The following is a 25,672-nucleotide window of genomic DNA, read 5'->3' on the forward strand; positions in this document are numbered from 1 at the left end:
AACAGGATAGAAAGCCCAGAGATAAGCCCACACACATATGGTCACCTTATCTTTGATAAAGGAGGCAAGAATATACAGTGGAGAAAAGCCTTTATCTTTGATAAAGGAGGCAAGAATATACAGTGGAGAAAAGCCTCTTCAGTAAGTGGTGCTGGGATAACTGGACAGCTACATGTAAAACAATGAAATTAGAACACTCCCTAACACCATACACAAAAATAAACTCAAAATGGATTAAAGACCTAAATATAGGGCCAGACACTCTAAAACTCTTAGAGGAAAACATAGGCAGAACACTCTATGACATAAATCACAGCAAGATCCTTTTTGACCCACCTCCTAGAGAAATGGAAATAAAAACAAAAATAAATGGGACATAATGAAACTTACAAGCTTTAGCACAGCAAAGGAAACCATACACAAGACAAAAAGACAACCCTCAGAATGGGAGAAAATATTTGCAAATGAAGCAAGTGACAAAGGATTAATCTCCAAAATTTACTAGCAGCTCACGCAGCTCAATATCAAAGAAACAACCCAAATCAAAAATCGGCAGAAGACCTAAATAGACCTTTCTCCAAAGAACATATACAGATTGCCAACAAACACATGAAAGAATGCTCAACATCATTAATCATTAGAGAAATGCAAAATAAAACTACAGTGAAATATCACCTCATACCGGTCAGAACGGCCATCGTCAAAAAATCTACAAACGGGGAGGAGCTTCAAGATGGCGGAAAAGTAAGATGCTGAGCTCACCTTCCTCTCCACAAATACATCAGAAATACATCTACACGTGGAACAACTCCTACAGAACACCTACTGAACGCTGGCAGAAGACCTCAGACCTCCCATAAGGTAAGAAACCCCCCACGTACCTGGGTAGGGCAAAAGAAAAAAGAATAAACAGAGGCAAAAGGATAGGGACGGGACCTGCACCAGTGGGAGAGAGCTGTGAAGGAGGAACGGTTTCCACACACTAGGAAGCCCCTTCGCGGGCGGAGACTGCGGGTGGCGGAGGGGGAAAGCTTCGGAGCCGCGGAGGAGAGCCCAGCAACAGGGGTGCGGAGGGCAAAGCGGACAGATTCCCGCACAGAGGATCAGGGCCGACCGGCACTCACCAGCCCGAGAGGCTTGTCTGCTCACCCACCGGGGCGGGCGGGGCTGGGAGCTGAGGCTCGGGCTTCGGTCGCGGCGCCGGGAGAGGACTGGGGTTGGCGGCGTGAACACAGCCTGCAGGGGATTAGTGCGCCACGGCTAGCCGGGAGGGAGTCCGGGAAAAGTCTGTACCTGCCGAAGAGGCAAGAGACTTTTTCTTCCCTCTTTGTTTCCTGGTGCGCGAGGAGAGGGGATTAAGAGCACTGCTTAAAGGAGCTCCAGAGACAGGCGCGAGTCGCGGCTAAAAGCGCGGACCCCAGAGACGGGCATGAGACGCTAAGGCTGCTGCTGCCGCCACCAAGAAGCCTGTGTGCGAGCACAGGTCACTCTCCACAACCCCCTTCTGGGGAGCCTGTGCAGCCCGCCACTGCCAGGGTCCCGGGATCCAGGGACAACTTACGTGGGAGAACGCATGGCGCGCCTCAGGCTGTTTCAACGTCACGCCGGCCTCTGCCGCTTCAGGCTCGCCTCGCATCCGTGCTCCTCCCTCCCCCCGGCCTGAGTGAGCCAGAGCCCCCGAGTCAGCGGCTCCTTTAACCCCGTCCTGTCTGAGCGAAGAACAGACGCCCTCCGGTGACCTACACGCAGAGGCGGGGCCAAATCCAAAGCTGAGCCCCGGGAGCTGTGAGAACAAAGAAGAGAAAGGGAAATCTCTCCCAGCAGCCGCAGAAGCAGCGGATTAAAGCTCCACAATCAACTTGATGTACCTGCCTCTGTGGAATACATGAATAGACAACGAATCATCCAAAATCGAGGAGGTGGGCTTTGGGAGCAAAGATATATATATTTTTTCCCTTTTCCTCTGTGAGTGTGTATGTGTATGCTTCTGTGTGTGATTTTGTCAGTATAGCTTTGCTTTTACCATTTGTCCTAGGGTTCTATCCATCCGTTTTTGTTTTTGTTACTTTTTAAAATTTTTTTCTTAATAATTATCTTTTATTTTAATAACTTTATTTTATTTCACTTTATTTTATTTTATCTTCTTTCTTTCTTCCTTCCTTCCTTCCTTTCTTTCTCTCTCTTCTCTCTCTCTCTCTCTCTCTCCTTCTTTCTTTCTTTCATATTTTCTCCTTTTTATTCTGAGCTGTGTGGTTGAAAGGCTCTTGGTGCTGCAGCCAGGAGTCAGTGATGTGCCTCTGAGGTGGGAGAGCCAACTTCAGGACACTGGTCCACAAGGGACCTCCCAGCTCCATGTAATATCAAACGGCAAAAATCTCCCAGAGATCTCCATCTCAACGCCAAGACCCAGCTTCACTCAACGACCAGCAAGCTACAGTGCTGGACACCCTATGCCAAACAACTAGCAAGACAGGAACACAACCCCACCCATTAGCAGAGAGGCTGCCTAAAATCATAATAAGGCCACAGACACCCCCAAAACACACCACCAGACGTGGACCTGCCCACCAGAGAGACAAGATCCAGCCTCATCCACCAGAACACAGGCACTATTCCCCTCCACCAGGAACCCTACACAACCCACTGAAGAAACCTTAGCCGCTGGGGACAGGCACAAAAAACAACGGGAACTATGAACCTGCAGCCTGAGAAAAGGAGACCCCAAACACAGTACGTTAAGCAACATGAGAAGACAGAAAAACACACAGCAGATGAAGGAGCAAGGTAAAAACCCACCAGACCTAACAAATGAAGAGGAAATAGGCAGTCTGCCTGAAAAAGAATTCAGAATAATGATAGTAAAGATGATCCAAAATCTTGGATATAGAATAGCAAAATGCAAGAAACATTTAACAAGGACCTAGAAGAACTAAAGAGCAATCAAACAATGATGAACAACACAATAAATGAAATTTAAAGTGACCTGGAAGATAAAGTAGTGAAAATAACTACTGCAGAGCAGAATAAAGAAGAAAGAATGAAAAGAACTGAGGACAGTCTCAGAGAACTCTGGGACATTAAATGCACCAATATTCGAATTATAGGGGTTCCAGAATAAGAAGAGAAAAAGAAAGGGACTGAGAAAATATTTGAAGAGATTATAGTTGAAAACTTCCCTAGTATGGGAAAGGAAATAGTTGGTCAATTCCAGGAAGCACAGAGAGTCTCATACAGGATAAATCCAAGGAGAAATACGCCAAGACACATATTAATGAAACCACCAAAAATTAAATACAAAGAAAACATATTAAAAGCAGCAAGGGAAAAACAACAAATAACACACAAGGGAATCCCCATAAGGTTAACAGCTGATCTTTCAGCAGACACTCTGCAAGCCAGAAGGGACTGGCAGGACATATTTAAAGTGATGAAGGAGAAAATCCTACAACCAAGATTACTCTACTCAGCAAGGATCTCATTCAGATTTGATGGGGAAATTGAAACCTTTACAGAGAAGCAAAGGATAAGAGAATTCAGCACTACCAAACCAGCTTTACAACAAATGCTAAAGGAACTTCTCTAGGCAGGAAACACAAGAGAAGGGAAAGACCTGCAATAACAAAGCCAAAACAATTAAGAAACTGGGAATAGGAACATGCATATTGATAATTACCTTAAATATAAATGGATTAAATGCTCCAACCAAAAGACATAGACTGGCTGAATGGATACAAAAACAAGACCCTTATATATGCTGGAGAGGGTGTGGAGGAAAGGGAACCCTCTTGCACTGTTAGTGGGAATGTAAATTGATACAGCCACTATGGAGAACAGTATGGAGGTTCCTCAGAAAACTAAAAATAGAACTACCATACGACCCAGCAATCCCACTACTGGGCATATAGCCTGAGAAAACCATAATTCAAAAAGAGTCATGTACCACAATGTTCATTGCAGCTCTATTTACAATAGCCAGGACATGGAAGCAACCTAAGTGTCCATCAACAGATGAATGGATAAAGAAGATGTACCAAATATATACAATGGAATATTAGTCAGCCATAAAAAGAAACGAAATTGAATTATTTGTAATGAGGTGGATGGACCTAGAGTCTGTCATACAGAGTGAAGTAAGTCAGAAAGAGGAAAACAAATGCTGTATGCTAACACATATATTTGGAATCTAAAAAAAAAAAAATGGTCCTGAAGAACGTAGGGGCAAGATGGGAATAAAGACACAGACCTACTAAAGAATGGACTTGAGGATATGGGGAGGGGGAAGGGTAAGCTGGGACAAAGTGAGAGATTGGCATGGACATATATACACTAGCAAACGTAAAATAGATAGCCAGTGGGAAGCAGCCGCATAGCACAGGGAGATCAGCTCAGTGCTTTGTGACCACCTAGAGGGGTGGGATAAGGAAGATGGGAGGGAGGGAGACGCAAGAGGGAAGAGATATGGGGACATATGTATATGTATAATTGATTCCCTTTGTTATAAAACAGAAACTAATACACCATTGTAAAGCGCTCCATGAGATAGTGTAATTCTTTGTTTTTGTTTACTGTTATATTTCATTTTACCTGTCAGATTTTTGACATTCGATAATTGGTAAAGAAATAAATATTCAAGATAGTGCCTTTATTTTCTTTGCAATGTTTTAAAACACAGCTCTGTAATTTTCTGTCTTTTTTTTTAATGATACAAGATCCCATCAGACCTGTCACATAGTAACCAGCTGTGGGTGATTTTTCCAAATTTCTGCTTTTGTGATTAATGAATCTTTTCTCAGGTTTACTGTTTGAGAATAGGTTAATATATATAACTTCCAGTGTAATTCCGAGATTGTAGCAAGCATTCATGTTGTGTGACTTTGGTATACTGAGGAACATCTTCTCCTGTCATGTGGCTTGTTTTTTTGTGTCTCTTTATCAAGGGCTCTATGTGAATTTTTTTTTAAAGGAGATGTCCTGGCTGTATCACAAATGTTTTGAATCAGAATCTCATGTGGGTGTATGATTGTGGTTTCTTTTAAAAAAGTGTTTCACAGTTGATTCTGATGACCCGCTTTTTTTTTTTTTTTTGCTATTCAGAATAAAAACTACAACTTCTAGCATTCCCTATAATAAAGCTGCCATCACTAGCAAATGCAGTATTCAAATATTTGTTCTCATTCACTCTACTTCTTATCCTACTTGTGAGGGTGTGAAAGATCTCTGTGCACCAAACAGAAACACACAAAAAGCCATGCAATTGAGAGAGGGTTGGTAAATGATTTGGTGCAGACTCCATTTCTGCCAGAGAGCAGACAAACAAAATGAAGACACATCTTTTAAATGGGCTTTGCTTTCTCAGGTTAATGTCAGCGTTTCTTAATCCATATCCATGGGCTTGAAAGAAACTTAACACATTCTGTAATATGTTGTCTGACAGTTGCAGCTTGGAAATTTTCTATTCTATTTCTTCAGCAGTATTTTAATGAGAGGTTGGAAGAAGATGTATCAAGTGCTGCTAGTCAAATTAGAAATTAATAAGGTCTGGGAAATATATGACTTAACACATGAATGACAGATGTCACGATAGCATAAGCCCTCCATCATACTAGACTTTAGGCTTGAGTAACATAGTCCAAACTGGTTTTGGTTCTTGTTTTAAAAAGAAAGGTATTAAGCTTTTCTTCTTATTTAGACTATTAATTTCTCTCTTCCTTTTTCACCTCTACCTATCTTCTAGTCACCGGTTTTATTGCGTTACAATTACCTGAGCAAATACATTTTCTTCTATTACATATTAACCATACCTTTCACTTTAAATTTGTATAGATCATATATTCTAATCTTAACCACAAACGCATAGCCACACCCTAACAATGAATACTCCCATTTTTTCCCATTTATAGTTTGTTTCATTGTCATAAATTCATAGGTGATTCATTGTTCCATCATTAGTATAGAATGTGAAAATTGTCAGTGAAGGGACCAGGAACTGCTCAGAAATAACATCCTACTCAATTAATACAATGTTAGTTGAAAACACAGCAGCAGAAGAATTTTTTTCTCCCCTTAAATATGTGTTTCACGGTCCACTGCGGTATCACTACTTAACGGTTCTAAGTTCGCTTCGTTCACGGATTTTCTTTCATTTTCTGATGTCTTGATATCTTTTCCTTGATATTTTTTCTTCATAACAGAAATTAATACAACATATAAAACAAGAGCTGGGAGTTTTAAGCCTGTAGTCAAGCCAAAGAAAGTATTTCTGTGAAAAGAGAAAAAAAGTCAGTTTTTACTTGGAAAACACTTTACAGTGTTGCTCTGCAGTATGCAGAAGGCCTTTAAAAAATGATGTTTGAAATCTTACATAAAAACATTGAAGTAGCAATTTCAGTGATTCTTTTGATTGGCGCATAAGAAGTTTGTGATTATTTTTAAAGGACTATTAACCCACAGAAACTAAGGATGGTTCACGATCTGCCCAAGTGCTATCCGTAAAATAAGGTATATTTGGAATGTTTAACTTTCTCAGAGACAGATTAATTCATGTGTAATGAGAACAGATTATAAAGGAAATGAACTGACTGTGAGATAATCAGATTGAATCCATTTATATTGAACCAGGAGCCAGTGTTTACCTTATAGGCTTGCTGTCTACGAAGCCCTGCCCTGTGGTCTACTGAAAATTTTTCACAAAGCCACATAAAATTACCTAGTACACATGGTCTAGTCCAAGGATTCTCAGCTTTGATTGAACATAAGAATCACCTAAGGAGATTTTAAAACTCCCATTCCCCAGGCCACACCCCCTGACCAATTAAATCAAAATTGAAATAAGTATTTCAAAATAGAAGTTAGCATTTTGGGGGAATTCCCTGGTGGTCCAGTGGTTAGGACTCCATGTTTTTACTGCTAAAGGTGCGGGTTCAATCCCTGGTTGGGGAACTAAGATCCTGCAAGCTGCATGGCACAGCCAAAAAAAAAAAAAAAGGAAAAAAATAAATTAATATTTTTTAAAGCTCCTCAGGTGATTATAATGAGCAGGAAAGATTGATGACCACTTACCTGGTACGTTGAGAAGCAGTCGCCTCATAACATTATTAACTAATAACATTATTAACTAAATGTTGAGAAGCTTTATGCAAAAGATACTTTGAACAATTATTAGGTTTAACTGAATGGAATTAATTCTATAACCTTGAGTTGTTTACAAAGTTTATTAAATGGTAGCTATAATTCCTAATATTATTATTACACTGAAAATATCTCATTCTTTAGTAATTAACATAGTCAAAGGAAAAAATCAATTAATGAAATATATTTATGACAACTTACCCATATAATGTGGAATTGTATATCCGACAAGACCCTTGCTTCCCATAATTGTTGACAGACCACTTCATACAAGCTCTATCAATCAGAGCCCCAAAATATATAGGAGCTGGAATTCCTCCTGCAACATAAGATGAGAAGATGTCAACCCAAGGAACATATTTCAAAGGAAAAAGTGATATTCCACACTGATATATTTGGATTATGTAGAAATTAAAAATTTTGAAAAAAAAAATTTTGGAGCACTTGTCCATTGATTTGGCCTAACTCTACTCAAGAATCAAGATTATGAGGAATCTCCAAAGCTCAAATCACATACAATAGCGTAGACATCTTTTATCTACCCTCACCATGCCAACACATATAGGGAAGAAGGAAGATTATATGCCTGTACATTGTTCTTCTTATAATGCCAATTAACTTAAGCCTGGTTGGTAAAAAGGAGAATGTTGTCAGTAAAACATAGAAGTTATATTGGTTCATATGTAATTTTTCTTAGGCAAGGAAGGACAGCTAGAATAGCAGGAGTAGAGTTATAACTTCACAGGGAAAGGGAAAATCTCTCAGTTCAATTGCTGCAAAGGCAAGAGATTTTTCAACTCTATTTTTAAGTAAATTAAAAGGTGGGGGCTTCCCTGGTGGCACAGTGGTTGAGAATCTGCCTGCTAATGCAGGGGACACAGGTTCGAGCCCTGGTCTGGGAGGATCCAATATGCCACGGAGCAACTAGGCCCGTGAGCCGCAACTACTGAGCCTGCGCGTCTGGAGCCTGTGCTCCACAACAAGAGAGGCCGCGATAGCGAGAGCCCCGTGCACCGCGATGAAGAGTGGCCCCCGCTTGCCACAACTAGAGAAAGCCCTCACACAGAAACGAAGACCCAACACAGCAAAAATTAATTAATTAATTAATAAACTCCTACCCCCAACATCTAAAAAAAAAATCTTAAAAAAAAAAAAAGGTGAATGCCAACACTAGGACTTCCTCCCCAGAGAAGCACAGGCCCAGCTTCACTGAGTGCTAGGCTCCTGGTAGGCTGTGCTTTTTTTTTTGGCCTCAGGGCTCCACTCCCACCTTCTTGGAGTCATGAAGCATTTTCTCTCCATTGATTGTGTTCTTTTTTTTTTTTTTTTTGCAGTACGCGGGCCTCTCACTGTTGTGGCCTCTCCCATTGTGGAGCACAGGCTCTGGACGTGCAGGCTCAGTGGCCATGGCTCACGGGCCCAGCCACCCTGCGGCACACGGGATCCAACCGGACCGGGGCACGAACCCGTGTCCCCTGCATCGGCAGGCGGACTCTCAACCACTGTGCCACCAGGGAAGCCCGATTGTATTCATTTTTAATACCTCCTGAAGCAGCCTGGGCTGTCCAAGGGCCTGTGGTGCTGAATTTTGCTTCTGTTGATGTTCTGATCATAATGATGCCTAGGTCTCTTCAGTGGCCTGTACCTAACCCAGTTTTTATTTGTAGTGTATGATTTTGCAGAATTTGAGGATTTTCAGGAACTCACATGTTGTCTTATAGCAGAAGGGCCCATCTGCTTTTACTGCTATTTTAATAAACTCTGACATTGACTCCTAATTCTAAGCATTAGTAACTTGACCAGATTTTATAGATATGCTAATTTTCCAATTTTATATTGTTACATAAAAATGGTAGTGATTCATAGTTTACAGTTTTGCCAATTTCATTTACTTGTAATCAGTCTCAATTTTCTGAGAGTGAGAAATCTTAGAATGTCAAGGAACTGGTGTCTGAGGCGAATATATCTTGAGGAAAACTGTTACTGAGAAACTGGATTAGGAATTCACAGGTTTCTACAAATCTAAGCCATTCCTTTGAAAAATGAAAACTATGTGCCAACAATTTATTTTTCTTATATAAAAATAGCACTGGTTTGATCAAACTTAATGAATTAAATGTTTCAGGTAACAAACTTGGTCTTATATTATTGAAAATTTAAAACTTCAGATAACTTGTTTTCCAAATACCTGTTTCAGTTTAATATACCTTCCACAATTTACATTGTATTCAGACAGTTGTTTGTGACTGGACATTTGGTCCTCAGTATGTATTTCTCCCCTAGAAGAGTTAGATTCCATTGGGCCATATACTGGACGTATCAAAATAGGATGCTCAAAATCAGAATAGCAAAATTCCTTTTTTTTTTTTTTACGTCTCTAGAGGAACTTCTTCTATTCTCAATCTCATTTCGGCATATCAGAAGGAATACTAGCTCCCCAAATTCTCTTTCTATCTGCTAACTTCTATAGCTTAGATTCTAGGAGTGAGGCATCTCCATTGGATCTAGAGGAACTGCCAGGATTGGACAGAGAGCTACAAAAGACAAGGTAGAAACTTTAATGCACATAGCTAACTGAAAGAAGGCAGTCTGAAAAACTACTTACGGTATGATTCCAACTATATGATCCTCTTCCATAAAGTTTGCACTATTCCTGCCAGCTGGAAATAACTGTCCTCTTTAGAACTCTTAGCACTTTGTAGCTCACTCACAGCCCTTATCCTACAGTACCTCCATCTTCTCCTTCTCTCCCATACCTTTTATATTTTCTCCTTTTACCTTTGAGGATCTGTGATTTTCTCCCAAATATACTTGTTGGACACCTGCTCCATTGTAACTTGGCCATAGTTATGCTTCTTTCTTTTGCTTGCAAGAGTCCCAAGGATTGACGCCCTCCCATTTCCTTTTCTTTCAGCCATCGGTGGTTGCCTCCCGGCCATGATCAGTTGCCTACCCCAATTCCTAGAGCAATCATGTCCTTTTCCTACTTCCCAGGAATAAGCATATAATGTTAACAGGTCTTAAAAAGCAGTAGCACAGGGGTTAGGTTAGAAGTTGTTAAGCTACCAACAGGAAACTGTATGGTATAAATGGCAAATGGCAACAAAGGGAAAAGGATAATTTTCTAAATCTTGTACTAATCACCTCATCTGAATATTTAGAAATAGGCCTTTAGCCTCTAGATTCTATAGTATTACTATTTGACAGCAACAACAAAACACAACTTCCTGAGCTTTCTCTCATTCAGAGCACTCCCCATTCTAAGATGCTCAGTTCTAAAATTTTAGTTCCCATGAAACCAAGCAGAACCCTGTGGGCCCCTGCAAGTACAAAGGTCCCTCCATGTCGCCTGCCTCTTCTTTGTAGAAAAGATGAAGTCTCCCAGGCCTTCCTGAGTCACAAAAGAGCAAGCTCAAGCAGTTAATGATTAGGACAGCAGAGTCACAGAATCTTTCCAGTGTCTGATGTACATCCCTGAGTTGTGTTGCAGATACCATAACTGCCACCAAAGAGAAAAAGCTAACCGCCTAATGACCAGCCTGTAGCCATGCCATAAGCTGCTCCATCTATGGCTAGCACAATTCCAAGAACTGGCTTCAGATAATGGGATTAACATTATTGCTCATGATAATCTATATTTTGTGGGCATCAAAATAATTGTAGTTTACTCTGCCTGTATATGTAGGTGGGCATCTAAAATTATCAGCAAAAAGATACTACAGATCCATGTCGACATCTTCCACTTTAAGAATACAATGCCCTATGTCAGCATGAAATTATAGAAGATGGACTTTCATCCCTAATCCCATGGAATGGAATGATGTCTGACAAGCAGCTCTTTTGCTCCTTTTCTGTTTGTCTATTTCTGTTCCCCTTAAACCTTAATTATAAAAATCAGATCACTAGGTAACATTTAACCTAACTCCTGACTTGTGCTCTACTTAATGCACACCATGCGTTGCCTAACCTGTTGATTCTTTTCCTAGATTAAAAGAAGTAGGAATGAAGAATTAAGTAATTAAAAATGATTGACTCTCTATCCCCAGTGCCCCCTTAGCAAACTTGCAAGCAGACCACACGGGCAAGATAGCATTCAAAGGAAGATCAGGAGTAGTCAGCAAGTCTGCATGAAGTGAAAAAATGATGAGGAATCTGACCTCCTACCTTAATAATTAACTGAGATTATTTCCCCTTTTTCCCTTTAAAAACTATCATGGCTGGGCAGAATCTTCAGAGATGGTTTTGGGATGAGTCTGCCTTCTCCCTAGATTGCTGGCTTTTCTGATTAAAGCAACTTTCCTTTCTACCAACACTTGCCTCTCAAATATTGGCTTTTGTACAGGGAACAGCCAGACCTGAGTTCAGTAACACCCATTCCCTTCTGCATTTTAAATTTCTGTTAAAGGTTATCTGCCCCAGCCTTAGAGAACTAGTCTGAGGGACTGTGAAAGTCCTCATCTGTTGTTTTGCACAATCTCCCAGGTCTCCTGAGCTGTTTTGGGCATTACGCCCCTCAGCATAGAAGGAAGGTCCTGCACTCTGCATATGGGAAGAAATATTCCTAAGTCTTAAATTAAATTCTTGGAGACCACTGATCTTTGTTTTAGAAAGGATATAATACAACTATGATGATGCCTTTTTCTTACAGATTGATTCTAAATAGAACTGACAATGAAATTCTCTTTTAGGTCATTTAGTTCTCCTTTATCTCATTATTTTTCATTTACCACAAACATTAAAATGATATTTTACTTATACCTTTTTAAAGAAACTTTCTGATAATTGGAAATCAGTTACATTCAGTCTTTGAGCTTTGACATGAAAATTTATACCTGGAACTTATCATCTACATATTTATCATACCTAGTGTTCGAATAGTTAGTGAATGGAAACCCATGGCAAGTGATTTCAGTTCAGGTTCAACATTTCTGAAATAAGATAAAGGCAAAGCAACATTAAGCATCTCTAAAATACCAGATTGAGCTAAATATTAAAGCATTTCTCAGTGTTGTTCTTCATGATCTAAAGAAAATCCTCAAGTGAAGAGCAGATATTATTTAAACTTATATTTTCAGTTGTTTTAGAAGGCAAACATCTGAATGATATTAACAGTTCTTATTTCTTTACTTATTCAATGTGTTACAATTTCAAGACAGTTTTACAAACATTTCCACATTTGATCCTTAGGAAATCCTGAGATAGTGGTTGGAATAGACTTTATGATATCTATGAAGACAGTGATTTCATGTGATCTATTCAGTTGACACCTGCCATATGAGAGAGCAAATACTTTTATGTAGGTCTTGGTCTGAGCAGAACTCTTTTTACTACTTCATTTCTATCATTGCTCTTAACAGAAAAGTTGACTAATATGATTCATAAACTACATAATATAACCAGGAAGGTCAAAAAAGATATCTGTATTCTACTGCCTAGTGTATTTAAATGTCATTTTAAAGGTAGCAAATACACTTGTATCCTCTCAAAATTTAACTCACTTTTGCATTTAGAAAGTTATTTCCACAATTCCATATTTCTGTGTTCAATGAGCTGATGATACAACCAACTCTGTAATAACTTAATACATATCAAGCAAAATAAATTATCTGACTGTAGTGGCGAGATGGGGGAGGGTGACTGAGGCTCAGAAGTTCTGTTTTTAGCGAAATATTGAATTAACTGATACAAAGGTTTATTTTTTTTCTTGAATGACTGTATGTGTTCAGAGATAAGTAAATTTAGTCATTCAACAAACATTTGCCATGTGCCTCCTAGGAGACTCTATGCTAGTCTTTGTTATTGATATAAAGAGATAAATCATGTTTATAGTAACTAAATGCCTTAGATAAGTCATTCAGCCTCTCTTAGCCTCAGTTTCCTTATCTGCTAAGTAGTCTTATCTTGGGTGTTGTGAGGATACAATGTAATAAGCTAGCCCTCTAAACCTCAATTTTCTTTACACAAAATTGCCCTTTAAGCCTTGTAGGAGAGCTACCCTTGAGTGAGATTCTCAAAAGTATTCAAGAAAGCTTATAAAAGTAAACAGGATAAAAAATTAAACATAGCATAATAAAAATTAAACACAGCAGAGTTATGTATTAAGAAAGAAAATGAATGGAAAGGGTTTTTCCTCTGCTTTTGCAAAAGGCAGGGACACTTCCACTAGCGGAGCTGAGGACACAAAACACTGCTTGAGGGCAGTGAAGCCATGCCAGTAAGTAGATGAGGTCATGTTATTCAAAGAGGTGAGTTCTTCCCTGAGGAAATTGTCATGAGGGAATCAGCCATGACAGCTAACTAGTCCAGTTAGCTGTCTCTCTCAAATAATCAGATTTCTTAAAAGGGCTTTTGGGAAGAGAGAGAATGCAGTTTGTTCCTGGTTGAATTTTCTGTGACAAGTGCCTGAAGTGTCACTTTTCATTGCAGTTGATTTTTTAAAGGGTGTATTTGGCTTACAAGCTGGATGCAATAGAGGCAAAATTGAGATGTTTGTTATCAACTTGTATTTTTACCCAGGGAGAGGGCTAGTGTGTAGGAGAATTGAGCGGAAGTGGGGATAGTGATAATATCTTCCTGAAAGGGAACTTGAAATCTTAGACAACTCAGTGGAAATGATAGACTTATGTGATATAATGACACACAACACACATACACACATATAGAGTGACAATCACACACACTCCTACATTCACATGGATGCACACTTACAGACCCTCATGCTCATACTTACATGCACACTCTCAACACACACACACACACACACACACACACATTTTTATCATGTAAAGTATTGGTCACTGCAGCATGAGTCCTACCTCAATCTGACAGTGATCAGCTCTGTATTTTGATCAACATTTCTCAGGATGGATTCTCCACAAAAAGCACCTCCTATCATAGCCTTCTGTTTCCTCTGATTCTGTTCTTGCCTCCCAAAGACATATTTTCCACCCAACAGCCAGTGATCTTCTAATTGGATAAGATAGTTGTATAATTCTACTGCTCAGATCTCTCTGCTGGCTTCTTAATACAATGAGAGTAAACTCCAAAGTCTTTACTGTGATCCATAGGGTCTGTGCTCTCTGCACCATGCCTGCTCTCTCATTGTATTTCTTACCTCTTTCTTCTTGGTACAGTCCTCCTGGTCTTGTACATGTCAAGTATGTTCCACCTCAGGACTTTTACCTCCACTGCTACCTTCCCTGGATTGCTCTTCACCTGTTCATATCTGCATGATTTGTACCCTCAATCTTTATTCAGGTCTCATCAAATGACTTTCAATGGAAGGTATCTGAATTAGTACTGCTTCTCCACCCCCTCTTCTTTCTTTGCTTTTCTTTTTTCCTTTCTTTTTTCCTCATCAGGTTATTCTCATCTATGGTCTCCCCTTTCCCACACTGGGGGAACATCAAGTCAGGCTGTGGTGACAGTGGAATGGGGATCCTAAAGCAGACCCTGCCATTGCGATTTACAGAGACAGAGGGTAATTAAAACCCTAGATAGTGAAGATGCAGTGCGCCTCCTTCCTCACCAGAATTTAGTGATGGAGGGCTCTGCCAAGGGCCTGAGCAATGTACTGTAGACTTGGCTGTTAGGCTTCTTAATGTTTAATTTTTTTGGATGCATGGTGATTAGCTAATTGCATTTTACTGGAGATGCAGGCCGTTGACCTAGTGAGGCTGGAGGTTCAGATGCTCATGGAATGTCGTGGTCTAGTTTGGTGATCCGTCTCTTTCAATGGCTCAGACAGGTGATTGAATAAAATCCCCAGAAATGCACTTGGTAGACTAACCACACTTTGTAGAAGTGAAGTAGGTTGTTTATCATGCACATCCAGATCATAGCTTTAGCCTCAATTATTCTATAATATGTGGATTTCTTCAAAACTTAACTATTCTTGCAGAGAGGGTGGCTTTTACTAAGATGAAAGGGGCTCTTATGATGAGTCGTCTTCTATAACTCCTGTCCAATTTTTAAAGATTCACAGAGTTGGTTGAGCTTTCAAATTCTTGGGAGGGAACAGTCTGAAACTACCATTTCTTTAAAACAGTGTTGTAAAAAAATGCTTTTGAAATTATTTTGAAAAAAGTTTTTGAAATTAATTATTCTTGCAGAAAAGTTGCAAGAATAGTACAAGAATTCCTTCCTTATTCCTGTCATCTGTATTTCCAAGCATTAAAATTTTATTACCTTTTCTATACTTTTACTCTGATTTTTTCTTCCTAATGCTTAATACTTCTTTTTTTTGTGTATTTACATGCTTATTTATTTATTGTTTCTTCTCCTACACCCATCCACTCTCCCATCCCTCACCCCAATGAAAGCTAGTGAAAGGAGAGCCCTTATCACTTTTGTTCACAGTTCCATCCGTGGCCCCTAGAACCGTGCCTAACATATATACTGAATGTGTAAATATCAACACTCCTGCTTAGTCTAGTTTTAATAATAGCCTTATGATGTAAGCATTGGGGAATCATTAATAGACTGAAGTTTATATTTTTATTCCACAGTCTGCCTCACAAAAGTTCTCTTTCAATAAAATCGAAGAGAAATCAATAATGTTGATGTGAGAAATCAATAAATGTTGATGTGAGAAATCAATAAATGTTTTTGATAAATGGTAATGTTGATCTTATCACTTTCTTATTAAGATAAAATTATCATCAATGTTGTAACAGTTTTCTCTAAAATTCTCGTTCTCCTCATGAAAAATTTTAAATTAAGAAGCCAAGACTTGTTGAGATGCAAGCTAATTTGGAGTTTTGAGACAACTTCCTGTAATTTAATGAATCTGTAATTTGGCAAATATGGAAAGCTTCTCCTTTTGAGTAGACAGTATTTTATGGTAAGGTAGAGCTTTATCTGTGGAATAAATTAGTATAAATAATTTGACAAGATTTAAGGGTCATTGTGGAATTTAAACAACTGTAGTCTCAGTTTATAGCTTTATACTCATTTTAAAAAACATTAATATATTTGTTTTCTTTCCCTTCTAAGTCATGCTGTTGGCTGACCGTGAACCTGTTGCTAACTACTTATGTCTTAAAAGTATAACTAGAGGTTAACCCAGATCACCATATTTACACATATATATTTTAATACCTACATGCAAGTCTTTACATGCTTTCACTTTTAGGTGATTGAATGATTAACTTCACCAACAGGCCTTGTATTACCTACTCCCTTCCTAACCCTGCAGTCTTACCTTGTGCCATCTGTCTCACTCAGTATGTTCCAACCAACTGGCTTCTGTTCACTCCTCAAACACATCAGTTCTTTCCTGCCTTGAAGCATTGGCATATAGCCCCTCTCCCTGTAAAGTTCTTCACTTGCTAACTTTAACATACCCTCTAGACCTTTAGATTGTGTCACTGTTTTTGAGAAGTATTTTCTGAGTCCTCTTCCTCACAGCTCCTCACCTCAATCCTAAATTTGTTTTTCCTTTTTATTCCCTTTAATAGCACTCTTTTTTTCTTAGTAGTACTAACGACAGTTTGTAATTATGTGTTTATTTTTAAGCTTATTTGCCTTACATAAGTCTTTCCTGTTATACTCTAAACTGTATGAGAACAGGTACTTTATCTGTTTTATTCACCATGGAGTATTCTTCACCAAGTGTGGTTTAAATATTTGTCTAATCAGTGAAGAAAAGAACGAATATTGCTCATGTATTTTTCTTTTCTCTATGAGGGTATTTGAGAGACTAGGTCAAAAGCCATTCTTTTACCTAGGATTAAAAACTTTGGAATATCATAGACTGTTTATATTATGTGATCTGGGTCCCCAATTTTTTTTTTTCAATGGAATCAATAGGTGATTCACTCTGACAGGCCCAACAGGGTATAAGGCATCTCAAAATGAGAAGTTCTTTTAGAATCACAACGGGGATTCTTTCACATTGAGGCAGTTGTCGATCAGTCTCTGTCTTAAAATTCTCATTAAGAGGAGAAAGTACGGAATCTAGATTTTGTAGTGGCAAAGGTCAAGGCAAAATTATTATTAATCATGGCAGTGAAATATCACAGTAATCCTAAGAAAATGCACTCTTAGAAAATTTAAATGTAACAAAATATGAATTGGGGTTCCAAATATATTATGGAAAAATATGCACATTATTAGGTGTGTTTATAGTCTATGTAAAAATGCTTTTAAAAAGTAATACTCACTTAAAAACCAGCATGATATTTGAGGTGCTTCCCAATGCAGAAGAAAAAAAGATAAATATTTGCACTACTATATAAACATAAAATTTTCTTGTACATTGATCATTTTTGGGGCATTCACCCAACTTCATTGAGTTATTTCTGCTCTGGAAACCATTTACTTCCACACAACTACAGTTATGAAACATCTGAAAAATAGTTTTTGAAATATGACAGAATATATTTACAAAATATGACTGGGCTATAAATATATTCTATTCTATTTAAAGACATCTCACTCATCTAAGCTAAAATATTTACAGTTTTTAAAGAAAACATTCTAACAATACAGTTGTTTAAGAATTGAAAGGCAAAATAGTTTCCTGGATTCCTTTATAGACAAGAAAATGTAATTTACTATTAACTTTTCATACATCCCTAAATTAAAAATTAGGAAAGAATAGAAAAAAAGTAATGTCTGAAACTCTGTAAATTATTTTCTCATCAATATAAAGTGTTTAAATATTTCTCTACCACTCACTTTTATTTTCTATAGCACACCTACTTACTCTCTTTAACAATCTCTACAGAGTGTTAGTGACACTCCCTGAGTAGGATTGCCTAGGGAATCCAGAAAATATCGTAGTTTTGGAGGGGTCAAACCTGGGTCGAGAACCACCCATTCGAATGGGGCAAAGTCCAGGGCAGAAGGGACCAGGCATGGATGCTAGAATTCCACTTTGGCCAGCAAATACAACATCTGATTGCATAATGACAGATTATAGGATAGATGATGCCATTACCAGAGAGGTTCAACACAACAGAATACCCTAAAGGTTAGAACACAGCTGGAGAAAATTTAGGAACAAATGATTTTAGAAATTTAATTTGGCAGGCAGTTTATGTAGCTAGATGGCTTTAATAAATTCTGTTCTGAGTCTAGGCTAAACTAAGGTTTAAGGGAAATTTGAACCCATTAATGCTAAAGACCAATTACTGAAGGAGGAACTGGGGAAGAATTTGAATTCATACTTATCTGATGACCAAGCTTTACATTTTTTTTTACTAAGAATCGTATGGAGAAATTCTTTATGTAGCAAGCCTATCAGCCAATAAAACAAAACTTAAGTACAAAGGGCATTATTTTGAGTGATTAAGAAGGGATGACTTATTACTAAGAATTTGGTAAAAGAACTCCGCAGTGGTCCCTAAATGGTAAAGTATTAAGAGGATGATGTCTCCATAGTAGACAGAGCTCTCTTTAGGATTCTAACATCATGTCTCTTCTAGCCCTTCACGCGTGGACAAGGTGGGACCATAGATTAAATGGGGCACTCTCAATGAAAGGCACTATAGCCATGCATATGAGATATGGGTTTTTAAGTATAGTCTTTGGGCCATTTTTGTGCAAATTTATGACTCAGCTTCAAAGAATCTAGGTTCTTCAAAAAGTTCTCAGTGACCTTCATTAATGCAGTTAGTAGGACTATGGGCAAGAAAATGATGGTAAAGTTTGAAAATCAAAGACAGGAGGATGTGGTAGAGAGCAATGATCATAGATGATAATATTGCTAATATTGGTGATAGGAAAAGGGCCCAGGAAATGGGTCCCCAACTTTGTGAGTTATTCAGTGGATTGGAAGTAGAATAGAGAACACCATATCTGATGCCCAGCTATTGAAAGTTACTTGGGGGATTGGGGAGAACTCATAATTTGCATGGAAGGGGATATTTTGAGTGAAGAAGACAGTGGCACTTCTATGGGAGATGTTAGCAATAGGTAAGCAGAATATTAAGTTATCCTGCGTAGGAAAAGGGCCAACCTTGAAAAAAATCAAAATTGGAAGCCAAAAATTGGACAGTCAAGTGAGCATGAAGCCTTGATTAATTTCTTGGAAAGTCAAAAGGGTATTGAGCCTCAAGATAAACTCTCCAGCATCTATATGCAAGGTTGCATATAGATGTTGTCCTGAAAAGGCACCTAGATTGACAAGGGGTTGGCTCAGGATATTCCCCTAGCATCTGAAGGGTAAAGTACTTCCAACCTAATGGAAATCATATCCTTTAGTCAAATGAGGTGCTTCCTAGAAATCATAAATGTTTTTAAATTTCAAAAGGTCATAGTCTTATAAACGCAAGAAGAAAAGGTGGGAGTAATCTCATGAGAATTCAAGCAACAGAAAAACCTGTTTGTGTCTCAAGCAGGATTTTATGTGAGGCTTTGTTTACACATCACAGCCATCACAATGACAGGCAATAATGGGAATCTTTTTCTTTCTTTTTACTGGTGACCTTAGTTGTAGAAACATTTGGTAAGTAATTATCAAAGTTTAAGTAAGTTAAATCAAATCTGCAGTTTTGATTAAGGAGAAGAAAGTAAAAAATAATACTCACAACAGACTTTTTACTGCCACTTGAAGATTTGCATCCTGCTAAACAAGGTGATATGTAAGTTATTCCATTGTCTCCACAGAGTGGTTCCCATTGATTTTGATCACAATTGCAGTCAGAGTTGCAATAAGAAAATGGTACATTTATATGAGATGCCACTGGATTATTTCTGGAAATATATGATAGACATATATCAGAAAGAGAGAAAAGAAGAAGAAAGAAGAAGAAGAGGAAGGAGAAGAGGAAGGAGAAGAGGAAGGAGAAGGAGAAGAAGAAGGAGAAGGAGAAGGAGAAGAAGAAGAAGAAGAAGAAGCAGGAGGAGCAGGGGAGAGGGAGGAAGGAGGAGGACAAAAAGAGAAGGTGAGGGAAAGGAAAAGAAGGAGGAGAGACGAAAAGGAGATGAGAAATAAGGGAAAGGGTTGTCTTTAAATTAAATAGAGATATTTTGCTTGTCCAAAATGGCAAAGTTTATTTTTAGTGCTTATTAACTTTTTCACCCTTTATCTTTACCCAGACATGATTTATGATGTAGAAAATATAAAACATAAAAAAGAAACCAAAGAGGATAGGTAAGACATAGACAAGAGGTCTTTGTGATTCTGTCAAAAAATTCCTCAAAAATCACTTCAGTTTTCTGAGAATTGGTTTCTGTTCAGTAGGGTAATGGCATTAGACTAAGGTTCTTCCCAGCTCACTGTAAAGTCTCATGAATCTGTGAATGTTAATTAACTAGTTTGAATTTTTAAATCTATATTTTAACTACACAAGGAAAGGATTCAACGTGGTCAAAGCAGAATCCTTAAGGATCAATTTTTAAAAATCAAGAATAATAGAATCAGGCTTCCCTGGTGGCGCAGTGGTTGAGAGTCTGCCTGCCGATGCAGGGGACACGGGTTCGTGCCCCGGTCTGGGAAGATCCCACATGCCATGGAGCGGCTGGGCCGCTGGCCGTTGAGCCTGCGCGTCCGGAGCCTGTGCTCCGCAACGGGAGAGGCCACAGCAGTGAGAGGCCCGCGTACCGCAAAAAAAAAAAAAAAAGAATGATAGAATCAGTTGAGAAAGACTAGAAAAACTTCATATGCTTTTTTAATGAAACCATAACAAAGTTTATAATGATTTACTGTGAAACATCGTTGTATTTATAAAATATAATCTTATAATATGGCTAAAATTATTAAATGGATTATTCATATAATTAATTTTCTGCTTATAGATTTTTAAAATTATTCTTTTTTTTTTTGGTAAAAATCTTGATAAATTATCTTTGAATGAGAAAGTAATTTTCATGAAGAAAGAAGAAGGTAGATTCAGAAATTCTGTAATCAATGATTTTACTGAAAGCATCTAATACCTAATCCTGCTTGGGGACACACGATGGACAGGGAGTGATTTATCATAATGATTAATGACTCAGTCCGGACATTGCAATCAGACAGTCCTGTGTTCACATTAGGTCTGCCACTTCACAGCGATGTGACTACTCTTTCTAAAATTAGATTTGCCATTTGTAAGTCATAAATCCTCATAGAATTTTTTTTGGAAAAAAGTTAATTTAGCTGTTCTCAAACTTTCTGTTCCCAGCAGCCTGTCGATTCTTGAAAAGTATTGAGGACCCCAAGGGTTTTTTGTTCAAGTGGATTCTACTTATTGATGTACATACTCTACTAGAGATTAATAATAAGAAAAATTTAGTACATGAGGATGCGCAAGCACACATATCCTTAGCCAACAGACTGATATTATCATCACATATCTTGTAGCCTTAGAAAATATCTCTGTACAAGCATAGGGAAGTCTGTTCAATACTCTGTAATAACCTAAATGGGGAAAGAATTTGAAAAAGAATAAATACATGTATATGTATAACTAAATCACTTTGCTGTACACCTGAAACTAACACGACATTGTTACTCAACTATGCTCCAATATAAAATAAAAATGAAAAAAATATATCACTATATACTCATTAGAAAATGAGAATGAAAAAGAAAAATACTATCTTGGTATTAATATGAAAATAGTTTAGAATTTGTTGACCATCTGCAAAAGTCTCAGGGACCCCTGTAGATTCTCAGACCACATTCTGAGAACCTCTACAGTAATTCATACTCTAAAAACTTACCCCAGTGACTAACATTTCATAAATGCTAAATATATTGATTCTGTTAATAGCCATCACTTAGACTATGAGTTCCATGAGGGCACTGAGGTATCCTATAAATTTTTTGACCTTTAAGGAGGCACTCAGTGAAATTTTATTGAATGAAAAAAGCCCATAGAACTCTAGCTGCCTTCTTTTGAATAGATAGCACAGTTACTGTGCTTGTTTCAGGGAACTGGCTTTAGGTTAAAGCCTGTATGCTTGTGCTGTGAAGTAGCATCGTTCTGGAGTCACTGTATGACTTCAAACAAGCCACAGTTTCTCCGGGTCTCAACTAACAAAGGAAGAGGATATTAGAGGGTTGGGCTGCATAATCTCCAGGATTCTCTTCCCTCTAAAGTTCAATGTTCTAGGTACTCTGTATTTTGATATACCAGAGTGAGTGGTGGTCAATAGGAATATTCAACAACAAACAGGATTAGGAGGGAATGGGGAGATAATTCAAGATTAAGTTGGCAAGCCTCCAAGAATAGGATGATGTTTAGGTAAGCAAATGTGGGAAGATTCGACAGGTTCAAATTGACACCTCATAAGACCCAGAGTTTCAAGGCCCAAAGCCAACAATAAGCAGTGCTAAGGAGTCTGGTTACTAAACTGTGATCCAAGGATCTTTGCTTGTTGCTTGAACGTGAACATTCCTAAACTTAAATTGTTGGCTATATTCAGGAGGTGATGAGAAATCTGCACAGGAATCTTGCCCTTGATTTGGGGTAGAGACTGTAGTACTAGGTATACTGCACGATGCGTGATAATAATGAAAAGTAAAAGCTTTCTAGGTCTAATATGCCATTATGTATAGAGTATTTATCAATTTTACTGCTAATGAAGACAATACCAGAAGAAACAGAATTAGCTTGCAAAAAAGGAGAATTGAGTGCAGTGTACTGGTTTTCTTATAAAGATAATTGTTAAACATCAAAATTAACTGCAGATAAAGATTGTTCAGTCACTTTTGGAAAATGTCATTTATATTTCTCTCATGATTCACCCAAGATCATAGTAGTTAGGATTAAGAGTTTTGGAGTCAAAACCTTCAAATCTGAGTCAGAATCTTAACATTGTTAGATACGTAATCTGTGTATCTTTCTAAGCCTTGCTTTCCTTATCTATAAAATGGGGATAAAAGTACCCATCACTCATTGTAAGCACCCATAAATAATAACTATTACTATTACAAACTATATGGCTTTTCTTTAAGGAAGGAAAAAAAAGAACTTTTTGAGATCTTAAGAAATGAACATTTTAAGAATTTGTAAATTGAAATTTCTCTGAGTTAAAAGTTTAGTAAAATTGCCATCTGCCTTGTTTGCCTTACTTTCTTTTACATTAGATGGTTTATATATTGTGCTATTGGTATATTGATATATATATACAAACCCATCATAAGTCAAGGTTAGTCCAGCAACTGATTTGTTTTCACAGATTAGCGCAAAATTTAATAGGTGAAATAGGAAGGACAACATATGGCTACAAAATGAAAATTTCGCAATTCCAACCAAGGTAAATTTGAATTTTTTAATGATATATCCTCCTGTAAACACTCCAGATGCAAAAGTTGGTATGGTTATGAATCCTAGAAGTAAGAGAAAAAATGTAATTATATAAATATGGTTATTCTGAATGTCTTTACACATGAAACACTGTATATCAACCAAAATCATCCTATCTTGTTACTTCTTAAATAGAAGGCTGGCAGTCCAGGATGGAGGTAGAGGGTCAGTGCACCATGTGGGGGAGATAAAAATAATTTCTTCCTGCCAATGCTGAAGTTTTAGTTTCCTCAGTAGCAAAAGTCAGTGACTAAGAATATCTGTATGTCTGAACATATGGTTTTTATAAGGTGCTTTTTGTCCCCTCCCGGAAAACAACAACAAAATATCATCTTCCTGACTCTGAGACTTTTATCCTGCCATCTAAAATCCTTTGCATTTCCTTAAAATGAAGAGTTCCCATCCTTAAAAACTTACTACAAATTTGCCCAGTAGTTTAGAATTGAACACTTAAATTAATATCTCTTCTTTATTCATCTAAACACACACATACCCTAAGATGATAAACAGGTCTATATGTGATGTTAAAAATAGTTGATTCCTCTTATAACTTTTCCATTTCATTGTCTTCCAAGATTGATTAAAGATGAAGATCCCTCTAACAAAAAAATTAGGCTGAGAACTTTATTAGGAGTTAAATTTACAGTTTTAACTTTTATCTTAAGTTCAATAAGCACATCCTACAGAATTATATTTTTCTTGTTTACTTATGACCTATTCATATATCACTTGATAAATTCAGCTTAACTTATCAAATATTGGGTTTCTACAATGTGCTGGGCCATGTACTAGGTATTCTACTGCTCTTAATAATCTTATATTATACAGGGGGTAGGGAAAGAATAATATGAGAAAACCTTTCCTTCATAAAGAAGTCTCCATGTGTCATTGGAAACAGATACTGCAGCAAAAAACCTCTCTAAAATACGAGATTTGTGTGGAATTATATAGATACCAATGATGTGTTTAAATTGATTTTTCTCCTGGAAACATCAATGTCCTATTTTTTGTAAGTATCTGGGTCCTGATTCAAAGTCCATGAAGGATAGAAGTATCATAATTATATTACAAAAGGATTTGCCTCAGAAGCTCAGCACTAGATTATAAGATCCAGTTATGCAGATATCATATCTACATGTTCCATTCACATGTCACTTCACATGTCACATGTCATTCATAATGTCACTTCAGGAATTCATCTCCTCAAAATTAACATGAGGTGTTATTCAAATGCAGAAAAATGATGATATCACAAGACCCATCGATTTGATAAAATTTGAAAAAAATAAATGAAAATTATATTTAATAAAATGTGAAATTGCCTTCACAACAAAATGTCACTTGGAGCTCAGTGACTCAGTAGCATAGCATTTATCAAGCAAACATAAACAGGTCTTACCAAACAAAATGCTAGTCTCAGATGCTGACTGGCCATACTGCTGTTCTACATATTTGAAGACATAAGTAATAATTCCAATATGGCTGCTGGCTTGTAGCAGTGTCAAAACTAATGTTATAACATACAGGGGATTGGTAAGGATGTTTTTCAAGGACTGGAAAAAACCTATAAAAACATAAAAAGAAAGAAAATATTATAATGCAGCTTACATATATATTAATATCTTAATCTTGTAAATATAATTTATATAAGATTTAAAATTCCATAAATATATAGCACAGAAAGTCAGAATACCCTGCAATCCTACTGACAGTTTTAAAAAAAATTATTTCAATTTTTTCCATATGTGCATTAATATTTATTTAATTAGTTCATTTTACTCCAAAATGGGATCAAACATACATGCTGTTTTAGTCAGTGCTTTGTTCGCCTCATATTTGGTTATTCTTAGCATTCTACCATACAACTGTAAACATCATTAGTTCATTTATTCATTCATTTAACAAACGTTTGGTTTTTAATTGGGTACTAGGCAATATGCTAGGCACTCAAGAAACAAAAGTGAATGAAATGCCATGTCTCTTTTTTATTAGAACTTAATAATATAATCATTATATTAATAATATAATTATTAACTGGAAATTTATCTTAAAGATAGTATAATCCAAAGCTCACAGAAATAAGAAGACTAAGTTTCAAAAATCATAAAGGTCAATTTAGTACCAGGATTCAGATCTCTTGTTTCCTGGTATATAGCTTTTCTACCATAAAATACTGCCTCAGTAAATCTGGCAGTATTATCCATCAGCTTTCTTAACGACATATTGTGTCTCAAGTGACATTATGATAACAGTAGGGCAAAAAACACATGCCTACAAACACGTGTGTAACAAATCCATAACTT

General features: G+C 37.4%; 1 protein-coding gene across 1 annotated transcript in view; it reads right to left on the reverse strand.

Moving 5' to 3' along the window:
- Positions 1 to 6,063: 6,063 nt before the first annotated feature.
- The window catches only part of LOC132529084 (solute carrier organic anion transporter family member 1B3-like), a 53,361-nt gene continuing 33,752 nt past the window's right edge, over positions 6,064 to 25,672 (reverse strand). Inside the window, exons 8-14 of the mRNA XM_060165332.1 lie at positions 24,769 to 24,933; positions 23,197 to 23,392; positions 19,662 to 19,827; positions 17,292 to 17,476; positions 11,992 to 12,056; positions 7,330 to 7,447; positions 6,064 to 6,259 (exon numbers count right to left, since the gene is read on the reverse strand). Of these exons, the coding sequence (XP_060021315.1) occupies positions 6,064 to 6,259; positions 7,330 to 7,447; positions 11,992 to 12,056; positions 17,292 to 17,476; positions 19,662 to 19,827; positions 23,197 to 23,392; positions 24,769 to 24,933 (1,091 nt within the window). The remainder of the gene's footprint in view (positions 6,260 to 7,329; positions 7,448 to 11,991; positions 12,057 to 17,291; positions 17,477 to 19,661; positions 19,828 to 23,196; positions 23,393 to 24,768; positions 24,934 to 25,672) is intronic.

This window comes from Lagenorhynchus albirostris, chromosome 11, assembly GCF_949774975.1.
Source record: "Lagenorhynchus albirostris chromosome 11, mLagAlb1.1, whole genome shotgun sequence".
In the NCBI taxonomy this organism is placed as follows: domain Eukaryota; kingdom Metazoa; phylum Chordata; class Mammalia; order Artiodactyla; family Delphinidae; genus Lagenorhynchus; species Lagenorhynchus albirostris.